The following is a 14,815-nucleotide window of genomic DNA, read 5'->3' as shown; positions in this document are numbered from 1 at the left end:
TAACATGACTGAAACAGCTCGATAAACCTCTAACTAACAGTATTTAGGTCTAATCTTTTAGGTGAACAATTCTGACACTGTCAAAATCCTATATAGCAATACTGTCTGCAGTATTGATGCAAGTATTGGTCCCAGATATGTAGGCAAATCTGGCATTTTTGAGAATTTCACCCTGCAAAGCAAAGTAATTTCAAAATACAAACTACTACAACTTGAAAATACATTTCAGGTCATGCAGTTAAAAGTAATATGCATACATAATAGAATTATACAAAGCATCAGATTATTGATTTATGGTGTAATGGTAACTCTGCAGAAAAGACATCAAACCAATTGAACAAGTTACAATTTTCGCGAGATGAGATTTGATTGACATGTCATGTCACATCATGTTGGACGATTTTATTCAATTTTTTTAGGTAAAACGATTGCACATTGAGAACAGCCCGTCAGTGAATGAGTTTTCATGTTTAGCTTGGCCTTCTGGAAAAGAATAGAATCCTTTGATGTGATGCGACACGCCGTAGCCAAGTCTGATCTCATGGTTGGAGGACTATATATTAATCATTGGTCTGGAGATTTCCCACAATGATAGCTTACTAAAATTACATTGCAACTATTATTTATTTATTTATTCAATATTGGTTGGCCGAGGCAAAAAAAAAACACTCTTATAATGATAATTTTTCCTAAGTCCTTGAATATTGAATATTCCACCGTATTTATGACTCAAAAAAGAATAATTTTAATTTTAAATCCTTTTAATTAGAATTAAATTTTCAAGTCTGCTTGTTGACCACCTCTGGTCTGCAGGCCATTACTTTTGTGGGACTCTGAAAACAAAGAATAGTTATAAAATGATAATCACCAAATTGAAAATGCAGTTACATCAGGGATTCTAATAATTCACGAAAAGTATAATATTGAGGGGAAAAAATGTTAGTCTTTGGCAATCTAATGATGTGCTCTTCCATTTTCATAAAAAGCAGTTTTTTAAGTAACAAATGGGTGATTAATCAGTGAATTAGTGCATGGGGGGGGGGGGCAACAAAATTTTAACACGAAAGAGTTGAAACGAAAAATTATACGAGAGCCATAAATATATTCCAAGTAAGAAAGAAAAATTTCAGATAATTAATGCAACCATATTTTTCTGAACAAAGCCATGGCTTATATAGCTTTAAAATTGAAATTTTAGCTGTTGAAAAGCAGGAATTGATCCAAAAACTTTTTTTTTCTTCCGATTTTAAGAGATTTCAATTGATTTTTTATGAGCATTTTTTTATGCATTTCTTTTTATTCCGGTTGAAAAATTATACTTTCACTCAAGAGTAATGTCTAATGTTGTATATAATCACATATAAATTTCAAGGGAAAACTTGACCAGCAAGTTGAACAGGCAACACATTTAATTTAATTTTCATATCAGTGCTTTTTTAAAATTAAAATTTATGAACTATAATTTAATAACTATAATTAAATGAACTATAATACAAAGATTTGTAAGACATTTCTTCTTTTGGTAATTTTTCTTAGTGTAACTCATACATTCCAGTGGCTTATTTACAATAAATTAAGGTGATTTCTTCATCAAATACAAATACAATGCCCTGCAACAAAAAAAATGCCCAATGAGGTAGCTGAGAAAAAGTTGTCCATAACCAAAATAAAGATGTCATATTTCAAAATTACAGCAACCCAATTAAAAAGGCATTTACAAAAATTAGAAACAACATATATACATGATAAAATATTAAACAATGAATAAACATGACAATAAACATGAAAATATTAAAAAATTATCAAATGAAGAAAAAAAAAGCACAAAAAATGTATTTTACATTAGTTTGGTATTGAGCAATGCCCACCTTGGTAATTTGTCAATTTTAATTTAAGGCGTGATTCCGAGTTAGCATCTGTAATTTGGCGCCTAAATTAACATTTAAATACATATTATACAATGATTGTTTGCACAAATATGTGGAATTGGAGATACTAATGCATTTTTTCTTTCCATTCATGACACAAGTCCACAAGACTATTAAAAGTATTGAAAATCATTGAGTTTGCTCTCTGTGTAGATTTTTTACAGCAAAATACTTGCACTGTGAAATCCGATTGTCTTTTTTCTGTTCTATTTTAGTGCCAAGACATGCCAATTTTGAGTTCAATAAGTCATTGTTTCTTAAGTCCAGAATTTGTAAAAAATTGAAGTATGAAACTACGATAGTTTCTAATCAGTTTTACTTCAGAGTCACGTGTAAGTACTAAAATAATGTGATCCCCATATGGCTCACGAGTTGTAGTTTGCAGACACCCTCGATCTACTGAATCTAATGCATGTTCTTGAAATACTGTTAGACTTACCTAGCTCACATATGGGAGGTGGCTGCCATTTTCCTTTAATGCAAAAAATTATAACTTGTCCATCGTCATTAGCAACATCACCAGAAAATATGGTAGGCGGCTTACAATACACATAAAGCTTCTCTCCATTTTCCACCTGCCATCCAGGGTTAACCTAAATGATGAGGTAATTGAAACTGTGATATCTACAGGGATGATTCTATAAAACGTAAGCGTAATCTGGTGAGTGGCACACAAATAAATTATAAAAGTACTTCTTAGGTTATTCATTTTCAAAATCTTTCTTATGCATATAAATTATACATAGAGGATCACATTTTTTTAAATTTTTTTTAATGCAACAGTTTTATTTAATTTAGGCGATGACAGAAACAGTATTTGAAGGCAGCAAAATTTTACAAGGGCTATACTGAATGTAAATAACATCGAGAACAGTGTTTTTCCATTTGTATGGTCAGATGCCTTCACGTTTCTCACCAACATCTCTGCAAGTTTTCTACAAGCTCAAGACAGGCTTTGATATCAACATTTGCATTCCCGTGTCACTTTTCACAAAACTATATACTCTTCAACCCTTTTGAGATTTTCACACAGTTTATATAGAAAGCTTAATATAGATAAATCACTTATTTGAGTGATTTAATTCTTTTGCCTACATCAGAAATATTTTTCGACTTTTTGGTGAAAACGACAAATTTTTTTGACAATATGGTGAAATTTTTAGCGTTTTATTTTAGGGTTTTTTATATTCAACGGGTCTTCTACCATAGATTATCTGACTGAAAATAATGTTTGAATATGTTGTTTGTGTGCTACATCATTTTAAAAAGTAGCTATGGCCAAACTGAAATATCCAAAAATCTACATTAATTCTTTTCCAGCAGTAAACAATTTCTAGTTTCTTCGGGTGAATACCTTGTACTATTAAAAAAAGTATCAGCCACTGTAGGTACATATGATGCCTTTTTCTCACTTGTCTTGCAATTAAGCTTTTTTAAATATTACTATTTTATCGATTCGTGAATGAAAATAACATTTCCACATACATGCAAACCTTGGGACCAAGCCTCTTCATAGTGGCAATGTTTGCCAAAGAGAGGGGAGACCTCCCCCAATGGTTTTTCTCATGACTATTTTAAAAGTTCAAATGAATTCTTTTGTTTATTCAACTTGACCAAATCAGGAATTTAACCACTTCTGACAAACATTTAACCGCTTCACATACAATCTTTTGGCAAAAGACTTGGATTATGTTCGACAAATCAGCGATAAACCTGGTAACCTAACCACACGTTAGAAAAAAGAAAGGGAGAAAATAATAAAATATATAAAAGGAAAAAGTATAATGGATAAGAGTTTTCTTTAGAGTCCTCTTTTTTCACATTCACCCTATGTGTTCTCTTTCACCTTACGTGTATAAAAAAAGATACATTACACATTATATGTGTGGGGGGAAAAAATATTTAACAGGAGTACAGAAAGAAAAAGCAACTTCCATAAAGATAGAGTTAACTATGAAGCTTCGCGATGGTGAAGAGAGAGGAAAGAAAACACGGAGAACTTGTTTGAATTTATTACACTGGAGTTTGGACGTAATATTACATGTGTGATCATAAAGAGGTTAAATTAACCTTTTGCTTAAGTTTGGGTCTGTTTGCCATTAATATTCCTCATAAAATCAATAAAATTTCTTTGATTTTTTTTGGAACAGGACGTTATCACCACTTCTCTCATCATGATTGACATCTCTCTTCTGCTTTCTTTTGTAGAAACTTATCCATGATAAATGCTATGAAAAAACTTGATAAATTATTAAATTTCATCTTTTTTTAATTTTTTATAACTCAGCAACTAAAGTGATTCCATTATAAGTTGCCCACCTGGGGATTAAACTTGCGGATGAGCAGACAGTCAAACAAAGAAAACCTTTACAATGACATAGACTGATTGCTGGGGGGAAACATGATGATGCCAATTTATATATACATTAGACCAGTCTGCTCCACCTTTGATGCTGGGGGGGGGGGCAATCCTTTCATGCCCCCTTTCCTCTATATCCACCCATGGTTGTTGATATCATAAACAAGATTAACTTCATTTCAAATTCAGCTCAGTATTCATTCTTTGGAGATGTGGTCTTTGCGTGATATAATTTTATACTTGATAGGATAATAGAATCCAGAGAAATCTCCAATCAAAACAAATACTTTTGAAAAAGAAAAACCAGCTATTTTTCTGTAGGCGGGTTACACATTCCAGTGGCTTATTCAACAGAAAATTCTGAATTTTTTAATGCATTCCATTGTAAATTAAATTGCACATTTGTACAAAAATATGTACCAGTTTCACACACAATTTTTAACAAATGCTATTAAAACTGTGTTTATTAGTTTATAGGGAACCATTTTCTTTTATTGAGAAGACACCAACGAATAAGGCAAATACACAAAAAATAATAAAAGTCCTAATGGATTTCAACACCAATGGGTGCCGTCTTCAGAGGAAAAATTTAACCACTAGTCTCGCTGACAGAGTTTCCCACTTGGGTTGAATACCAAATCTTAACGCTCGGTTGCTCAGCGGAAGTTGTGGTCCATTCTGACCACGACGTTTGAAGTGAACAGACATACTTCTTCCGCTGAGCAACCGAGCGTTAAGATTTGGTATTCAACCCAAGTGGGAAACTCGGTCAGCGAGACTAGTGGTTAAATTTTTCCTCTGAAGACGGCACCCATTGGTGTTGAAATGCATTAGGACTTTTATTATTTTTTGTGTATTTGCCTTATTCGTTGGTGTCTTCTCAATATTCTTGGGTAAAGTTGATCAACTCTTCTACATTTTCTTTTATAGACAAATTCTTTGTCCCCATCAGTGTCTGCAAAAGAGGGGGGGGGGTGGCAGGGTTTACTACATGATATACATCTGAGATGTGAAGCCTGGTGTGTTCGGTCCTTCAATGTTCAATGCAAATAATAATACGTAAATATTTGTTTCCTGAAGAAAACAACTACAATCAGATGCAAGAACAAATAAAATAAGTTAAATACCACACAATAAGCTATATCTAAGCCTTAAAGCTGTATTATTTGATACTCACTGGAGAATATTCCATTCTGTATTGATAAGAGAATTCTAAAACCTTCAACTTTTTTACTTCTATTAGTCTTGAGACAATTCCCTGATCAACAACTGGAACTACACATCGGCCTATGAAAAAAATCCCACAGAATTCAACATGTTGCAATATTTAGTTGCTTTACAATACAGGTTGGACACAAATTAGTTGAACAATTTCTCAACTGAATAATATGCGAGAAATTAATTGTAAGGTGTACCAGTTCAATGGCTGATAGTTATTTAAAAAAAGAAGATTTACGATCATTGTCATTAAAGACACAAAAAAAAATTGAGAAAAAAAAAACTATGGCATTGCACTCCCAGACCCTCAACTCCTGCTATCAACCAAGAGAACATTCCTAGTAGTCATCTGGATCATCTCTCGCATCCAAAGTTTAGATATAAGCACTTACGGATAGATGGTGGTTTTCAGTGACGAGGCAATTTTTCATTTGCGTGGCAAAGTGAATAGACATTATGTCAGGATTCAGGGTTAAGCAAATCCTCATGCTGCCTAAACCAGGAGCAGTGCCGTCTTAACACATGGCCCGGGGGCCTCAAGAGAAGAGGGGGGCCTCACAAAAATGAGATCTGGTTGAAATTTTTTAGAATTTACCAGGTAGGGCCTCAGAAAAACTACTTGTCCAGGAGGCCCATGATGCTCTTAAGATGGCCCTGACCAGGAGCCTTCAACGCATGGCCTGGCAGCAACTTGTGGTATCATTACACTTCACTCACAGTTCGAAAAATAGATGCCAGCCCTATAAAAAACATTACACAGAAACAAACTTCTCACGTTAGGTTCATAACACATGTACTAATTCATTAGAAATTCATCAGAGGACTATGGATGAGGAACATGTGTGGATTAGTAGTAGCAACTAGTGGTAGCTAAGTTCTTTGGTAGCATGTGCATTGTAAAGTTAGTGGCTCACAGCGCCCCATAAATATGTCAAATGTGACCTGAACTATGTTAATAGTTGAAAGTCCCCAGTTGGAGCAGTACGAGTACTATTTTTATGATCACTGAGTCCTGACATTATGTTCATTCACTTTGCCACTCATGAAAAGTCGCCTTACCACAGCAATAACCACCATCTATCCACAAACCTAGGATACATTACTCATCTGTCATTGAACTGGTACCTTCCAATTAATATTTCATAAATTATTCAGTTACAAAATTATCCAACTAATTTGTATCCACCCTGTATAGATATTTTGGTCAAAAAACAATGAAAAATGATGTGTTCAAATTCTATAGGAATGATAGAGCTTGGTCTTCTGTGTTAAAAAATAAATAAATTGAGGAATATGTGTGATTTCAAGTTGGAAAATTGGCAACACAAAGGAAATGAAAAAAAAAACCCCAGCAGGGAAAAGAGTTATTAATGAGGAGATGATCATTGGTGCCAAGGCTATATAGTAAGTGATGTTTTATACCTTTGATGTTTGATGATGCCCCTTTGGCTCAGTTTGCATGGTGTCGAAGCTGATGTGTGACATCATAATCCTGCTACTTTTTCCTAACAGACATCAGCTTAAAAAAGTACGGTATTGAAAAGGACTATTTTAAATTTTAGTTGTTTATTTTAAAGTTTTCTAAGCGAGTGATCTCTCATTAATGGTGTTGCTTTAGTGTCACTAGTATGCACGTGTGATATATATATATATTTTGTGATTCTTGTATAAATCGATGTTCTTGTGTGATTTGAATGTGCAAGAATATTCTCGAAAGACAAAGAAAGTTGGAACTCAAGTTTCTCTTATGTTATCACTCTTTCCTTAAAGATCCAGAGACTTGAAAAATATGGGTGTCCAAATGTAATGCAATGCACTTTTTGCATTTCCCGGTTCAATTGCTATATTAAATCCAGCGTTGATCATTGAACAGAGGACAACAATGAAACAACCAGATTGTTCTCCATAAAATAAACATTTATTCAGTTAAATATCAAAATTTGTAACTTAGTATAACATATTTGCACACTCGGTTATCACAGTAAGTTAATTTTTTTCCTCTTAACACATTATTTTAATGAAATGATAATTAGGATTCTCTCACCACTTGTCAAGACGACTGGAAATACACCCTTTCGATCACATCATCCGTACCACTAGATCTATGTCAACAGGGCCACAGTCAGTTTGAAGACAGTTAGAGATTGTTTCAGTCAGTCGATTAGTCCTTTACATGTGAGTGGTCGGGGAGATGCCCAAACCAGGATAGCATTGAAATCACACAATGAGGTATCTGGTCAAGCTACTGGTCAACCATAGCATTGAGGACTAGATCAGCCTGATACCAAGGCAGGTCTAGAGGTAGCCGGACAAGCTACCGGAATGAAGACGACAGAACTAATAAGGTGTGAACCACATGAGGTGTTACCCGGGCGAGCCACCGATCAAACCCATGGAGCGGCTAGGGAGCCCCAAACGGTGTCAAGCACGCCGTTCCACTTTCAGCGCATCATTATGATTGAGAGATCAATTGGCTTTCGCCTCACCAGGACGAAATATTTTTATGATAAGACAAAAGTTTTGTAGGAGCTAGAATCAGTGATGCATCTCACTATGTATTTGGTATTTATATTAGAGTGCTCCCATCATGCATCATGACAGGAACCAATCACTAAGACAAACCCGTGGCACTGAACTCAGCATCTAATTTACATATTACTATGGGAAGAGAATAATATTGCACAAAATAATATATCACGGAATCTGGCAATGACAAAAAACAAACATGGTGGCTGATCAGCAACACACGATCCCGCGGATCGACCTTGGTGACAATTAAAAAGGTAAGACAAAAATAAACATTAAAAAATGACTAGAATAAGGACCATTTCCGCCGAGGCCTAATGGTAATGTTAGGGGCCATTCAAGTATTACGTAAGCAGATTTTCAGCCATTTTTGACCCCCTGTCAGCAAAAATTTCATCAGCAGTTTAGAATATTTCATATCTTCAAAAAGGGGTAGTTGATGACGTAAGCAACCTTCAACCCCCCCCCCCCCCGTCATCAAAAGTCAGCAAATCCGAAACCACTCTCCCCCTCGTTGCTGACGTATGACGTAATACTTGAATGACCCCTTACAGTAAGAGGCTTGGTCGAGAGAACCGTAAGTACACTTCCCATGTTTTTATGTTGCAGTTGTATTGATAATAACAGAGTCCAAGGCTTTTGAAAAAGGTGCACCTAATTCAAATGGAAACAAAAAGTAATTAAAAATTATTGAAAAGTTTAGAAGATAATTGAAATTATCCATCTTGAGGTGGCTTTGAATAAACCCAATAAAAGTTGACGTGCGTGATTCAACTGAAATGGATTCAAGAAAAATATTCTTGGTGGAATATGGGTCCTCATAAGCAAATGCAAAACTTATTTTAAATGTTGGAAATGGCTGAACGAAGCAATCCAATAAATAAGCATATACTAATGAAAATAATCAAAAAGATAATTTTAGAGAGAAATCAGTAAAATGGGCAGTACAGCATGTGCAAGTTGCTGTAATTAACAAGGCAGCAAAGCAGGCGTACTCGGTTTTGCAGGGCAATGACGTCATGTGTGATGTCAGCTGGTAGACTCCAAAGTCTCATGAGATAGCCCTTGTTATATGAACCTGATCAGTGCTGGAAAAACCTCTAGACCCAAATCCAATTTATGCCAAAGAAAGCAAAGGCAAAGAGCTGGCTGGAAAAAAATCAAAGAGCATATGGATGAAATGCATTCTCCCACTACAAGTGACACGCCAAAGATTACATGCTAAAGAAAACAACACCAAGAGAGATTCCCCTAATTTACAGGAAAAGATTTGGCAACTATGGAAGAGGGGGTTATTGGGTGAATATAAAGGAGCATTCACATAATAGACGACCTATTTGAAAGACTTCTATTCCAAAATTCATCAAGCCACTATGACTTCATTAAATTAAAGTAAATGCACTTGAAAAACATTTTTAGTATGATTAAAAGTTTAGAATGCTATTTTAAAAAAATCAATGCCTGTAAAATGAACTGGGGCGATAATTTTGTGCATTTTACAATACACATATGACAATTGTATCTTAAAGCTAGATCCACACTTAGACAAAATCATGCAACTGTCTCTCTCCCCACACACATCTGTTAGGCATTCGCAAAAAAAATTCACAAGATGGTCTATCGACTTTATCACACATTTACACCTAAACTCAGCCTAAAGCAAAGACCCGAGATATTTATTTATGAGAAGTTGCCGAACACCTAATTTGTTGTGTGACTGTCTACAGACAATAGTGAAACATTGTTTATAGACATGTGTAGCACGATTTTGTCTATGAGTGTGGACATATCCCAAGAAAAAAGAATAGCTGCTATTCATTCACAAACACAAAACTAAAAACCGACAAAAACAATGAAGGAAGTACAGTATGTATGATCCAGAATAAAGAAAAAAATGCTTTATTTCAGTGGGGTTTTTTGTTGCATCAAATGAGTGTGAACCAATCTCTCAAATAATTCCACCTTTCTTCATGTGACAACCCCTGAGAATGTTTTTCATGAAAAAAAAATCCAAAGAGACATACTTACGTATTTGACAAGGAGAAAACTCATTTTGGTAAGTCCAACGACCGTCCATACATCGCGGTTTTTCATATTTCAGATAATATCCATCATCACAAGAAATATCAGCAAACATTCTGGATAACACAGGTTCCAGTGTTTTGATGATCATGCCATCATTATGTCTAAGGTCTCTGGTATAACAACGAGCTGTGAACATAAATGATAAATTTTCCATCAATGAAATAAACATGACTTTGACTCACTGAAAGTAACTTTCATAAAACACAGAAAAAATCACATTGAATGTTGAAGGACTGGACACATCCCACTTCCCATCTTAGGGATATCGAAGCGTCACTAAAAAAGACAAATACTGACTGAAGGTTGAGATAAACAACTTCCCAATTAAGAGAAAGGGGGATTTAAAGGAAGATGAAAAACAGTACATCTTTTTATTTTATATTTACAGATATAGTTCCAGACAGTAAACATGCTTATGGGCATCTCGATGCATGATTCATGCATCAAAATTCAATTATACTCCTCCAAATTTCAATGAAAAGTGAAAATACTCCTTCAAATTTTAGCCAACTGTTTTAAAATTTATTTCTTCTGTTTTTTATTACAAAAACACCCCTCTTTTTTAAAAAAAAATTATCCCTTAAAATTTGAGGAGTGAAATTACTCTTCAAAATTTTTTTTTTCGGATAACACTGGTTCCCAGAACACTTTAGCAGCCTGCGGAGCAGTTCCACATCACTTAAGTTACCCGTGGCACAGTTCCAGACCACTCAAGTGGTCAACAACACACTTACACATGCATTAAGTGGCCGGTGGCATATTCCCAAAGATCACTCAAATCATCCACGACATGATTACAGATTACTCAAGTGGCCAACAACACATTTACAAATTAGTCACAAGTGGCCAACGACACAGTTACAAATCAGTCAAGGGGCTTGCGACATGTTTTCAAACCAATGAAGTGGCCTCTGATAAAGGTTGAGCACCCTTGAGATATGCTATGTAGTTGGGTCCATGAGACTTAGTGAAAAAAAAAAGGTGCAAAGTGGTGTTGCGATGCGCAAGGCTGGACAAGCACCAGGTCCCGATGACAACTGAAAATTGGTATTGGTGCCTAAAAGTTTCTTTGTGGAGTTACTAAATTGCAGGCTGAAAGCAGCACAAAATATTTGGAATTTATAGCAGCATATCTTCCAACACAGAAGAGGGTCAATATGCCCTGAAAAAGTCAAATAAAGCATTAATTTGAACCTTTTCCTTTAGGTAAAAATTTTTTTTGGTGCGTAGATTATTTTTTGATTTGTCCAGCCTTGGCTATGTGATATAGTCAGATCACTTCTCACACACACATGAAGATGGAAAAGATAAGTTCCTAGAATGTCCAGACTGTTCAGTTTGGTATTAAAGTATACTGAAATATAAACCATATGCACTGAAAACCATTCGTGTCTAAGGTTCCCCCGTTTAAAAAAAACTCTTTCTCTTAGTTTAATTATTCATTTCACACAAAATGGCTTAAAATGTTTGAGCCATTTTGTGAAAAATGAATGATTAAGAGAAAAAGTATTTTGTGTATATAAGAGCTGTATCTCAAAAGTGATTCCATGGCGGAAATAAATCAATCTGGCTCGAGTGACAGGAACGGGAGAGCCGGGGCGGGCTCCCGTGAGTTATTCATTGGATTAACTTTGATTGGCACTCATGACATGGCTGTTCATGTTAGCGCATACGTGCACACATACATATATTCATACCGAAACTAAAATGTTTATTAGCCGAGGCAGAAAAATGCAAAAAAAAAAGCAAAGTTTATTGGCTGAAAAAATACGTAAGCTGAGGCATTCGTTAGCTGAGTTATTGCTGTAAATTAATAAATTGATAAAAATAATGACATACTATCTCTGCAACTTGGTGCGATCCCAGCCCATGAGCCAAACAAACATTTAACAGTGTTAGAAACGGGAACCATCTCATATTCTTGATTGCATCTGTAAGTCACCCCCGACGAATGACTTCCTGTGTATTGGAAAATCTCTCCATTTTCTATTTCTGGTGGTTTTTCCTCACATTTTGCTATTACAGCAAGGGAGAAGAAAAATGCAAATATAAAGATTAACAATAAAGTGTAACAAAAATTTGGATACACGTGAGAATGGAAGTAAAGTTTTAGTATAAATTTTTTTACCCGGTTCACAAGGTGAATCTCCAAAATTCCATTTGCCATCAGAACATATGATAACATTTTTCCTATTTTCTTTGAGGTTAAAGCCAAGAATGCACGAAGGCACAAGAACTTCTTTGTCAGAGTAAAAATTTTTGGTATTCTTATCGAGTCCAGTCAATTCTAAAGAATCAATGTTACAGCGAGCTGGAATAAATGAAAAAATATTGAAGAGAAAACTTATAGCAGTTTGATATATACAGAGTGTTCACTCTTAGCCCTGTACAAGAGCTAATTCTTTTATCGTTACTCTTTGAGGTAATTTCTAATTATGTTTGTATTATGTAACTTTCCAAAAATTTTCCAAATACTGCCACTCATTAAATTGGAAACTATTTAGCTTGAAACAATTATTTCTCAACAATTTACAAAATTTAATTTTTTTTTACGATACAGCTTCTAGGGGTTATAATCATAAGTCATATAAATTCTTTATGCACTGACATGCGAAACAAAAAAGGCCCATTCTTTTCGTTTCCCATGATAGAAAAAAACACCTTTCCATTCGAAAGAAGAAATGGAACCTGATATCAAAAAAATGAGGAAAAAAAATTATTTGCAAACTATGCGGCAAAAACACAGACTAATTTAGTATATGTGGTAGTGGGGTTTTTATCATTATCAATCAATTTTCCGGTTAGGTTCGGATGAGATGATAATATTAACACAATGTCGAAAGAAATAACAGGGTCAGAGGCTGTATTTACGGTTTTGCCACCTGCGGGCAGCACAAATTTTTCTGCCTTTCTCCTATTCGGTTAATTTTTTTGACCACTCATTCTTCAAATTTGCCTCCCTAGGCTATAGCTTGTTTAGCCCCACCCCCTGTAAATATGCCTCTGCCTCCAAGTCACTCTTTTGGTCACACCCATGCTTGAACACTTTCTTGGTGTCATTTTTTGATTGTTCTTTGGTCACTCTTTTGGTCGTTCATTGATGTGGTCGTATTCTTAGTCCCATCTTTCCCTTATTCACATGCACACTGTTTTTGTTGCTCACATGCTTGCACATGCTCTAGGTCACTCTTTTGGTCGTTTATTAACTTCACTCTCCAAGTCACTATTTTTATCACTCCAATGAATACACACTTTTTGGTCACTTCCATGCTTACACACTCTTTTGGTCACTTCTATGCTTACACACTCTTTTGGTTACTCCTATGCTTACACACACACACTCTAAAGTCACTCTTTTAGTCACTCCCTGATCTGGTTACTCACATGCTTGCACACTTTCTTGATCACTCACTGATTTAGTCCCTCACTCCCTAGGCAGAGGCAGATTTTTGGATTTTGTCACCTGTCCCCTATAAAAGTTTGCTGCCCTTACCTCATTCTACTAATTTTTTTCCCACTCATTCCTCAAATTTGCCGCCCTAGGATATAGTCCACTAAGCCTCCCCTTAAAAACGCTTTTGAACAAGGCAAGTCATTTTCACAGTAAACATGGGAAGGAAGACGTGTTATCCCAATTTCACAGCAAAATCTGCTATAATTTCCCTGACCAAAACTGAAAAATTTACTTGATCAAAATATTAACTTTCCAAATATTTTATGAGTTGCACTTTTTCACACTATTAGGGGGAAAACCCGACAAACTAGTATTAGTACATTTAATTGCATGTGTGAAATCCCCCCCTCCTTCATAGTACATTTAATTGCATGTGTGAAATCTCCCCCTCCTTCAGTATGGGACATTCACACATTTTGTGCATGCAGGAGGGAGATGAGAAAGGGACGGGACCTTAAATATGACTAGGATTAAGGTGAGTCTAGAATCGTGAGGAAACTCATTGTTTTGGAAATGGTTATGAGCAAAAATTCAAATTTTGCCTCCATTTCAAAAATGCCATAAGTGTTCCAGGCTCGCACACTTCAATGTATTTAATTTTATATTGAAATTCCAAAGCTTTAATATTAATATTTTAACATACACCAACTTCATTTTGAGAACCGAATAGTTGAACCTTGCAATGGAAGACCAAAATGAACTCAAATGGTTATAAGCCACTGCTTGTAGTCATAAGGTAAAACATATTTAAAACTTTATTAATGTATAATAAGTAAGGATAGAGTACGACGAGGAGAAGACATGTTTACATTGTAAACATGTCTTCCCCACACAAACTATGTAAAGTTTACATACCAGCAGTACAAAGTTAAACTGAACTCTTTTTAATTTTTCCCCCCATAAGCTAAAATCACACATTTGTTTTTTATTCAGCCATTGTGAGGAGTTAGAATGTAACTGCCTAATGTTTCACATGAATTATCAGTATGAACTTTTTTCAATCTACAATACATTCCATAGATCTCTTGCAAAAGTCTTCAAGGCAAAAACTGAGAATCTGGATTAGTGAAAGAAACTAACTAAGAACTGAAGTGTGTTTCTTCTATCTTATACTTATTCACCTTCACTATAGGAAGTTCACTGCAAAAGCAGCTCTACATGTGTATGGAATCATAGTGGCTACTATGGCCTGATTGGGACATTGTGAACTGAGTACAGAAATGTTAGTCAACAAGGAAGCCGTCT

General features: G+C 35.1%; 1 protein-coding gene across 2 annotated transcripts in view; it reads right to left on the bottom strand.

Annotated features, from left to right (window-relative positions):
- Positions 1-14,815, bottom strand: part of LOC149083643 (sushi, von Willebrand factor type A, EGF and pentraxin domain-containing protein 1-like) — a 67,929-nt gene that overhangs the window by 21,541 nt on the left and 31,573 nt on the right. For both annotated transcript variants that reach the window (XM_089234129.1, XM_089234130.1), the window contains exons 9-13: positions 12,245-12,427; positions 11,956-12,132; positions 10,060-10,242; positions 5,465-5,574; positions 2,368-2,521 (exon numbers count right to left, since the gene is read on the bottom strand). In XM_089234129.1, the coding sequence (XP_089090255.1) occupies positions 2,368-2,521; positions 5,465-5,574; positions 10,060-10,242; positions 11,956-12,132; positions 12,245-12,427 (807 nt within the window). The remainder of the gene's footprint in view (positions 1-2,367; positions 2,522-5,464; positions 5,575-10,059; positions 10,243-11,955; positions 12,133-12,244; positions 12,428-14,815) is intronic.

Source organism: Pholcus phalangioides, unplaced genomic scaffold, assembly GCF_987345545.1.
Source record: "Pholcus phalangioides strain wild (caught in Gottingen) unplaced genomic scaffold, Ppha-v1.0 ptg000008l_1, whole genome shotgun sequence".
NCBI lineage: Eukaryota > Metazoa > Arthropoda > Arachnida > Araneae > Pholcidae > Pholcus > Pholcus phalangioides.
The sequence above is the reverse complement of the archived record's forward strand: the minus strand, read 5'-3'. Positions and strand labels throughout refer to the sequence as shown.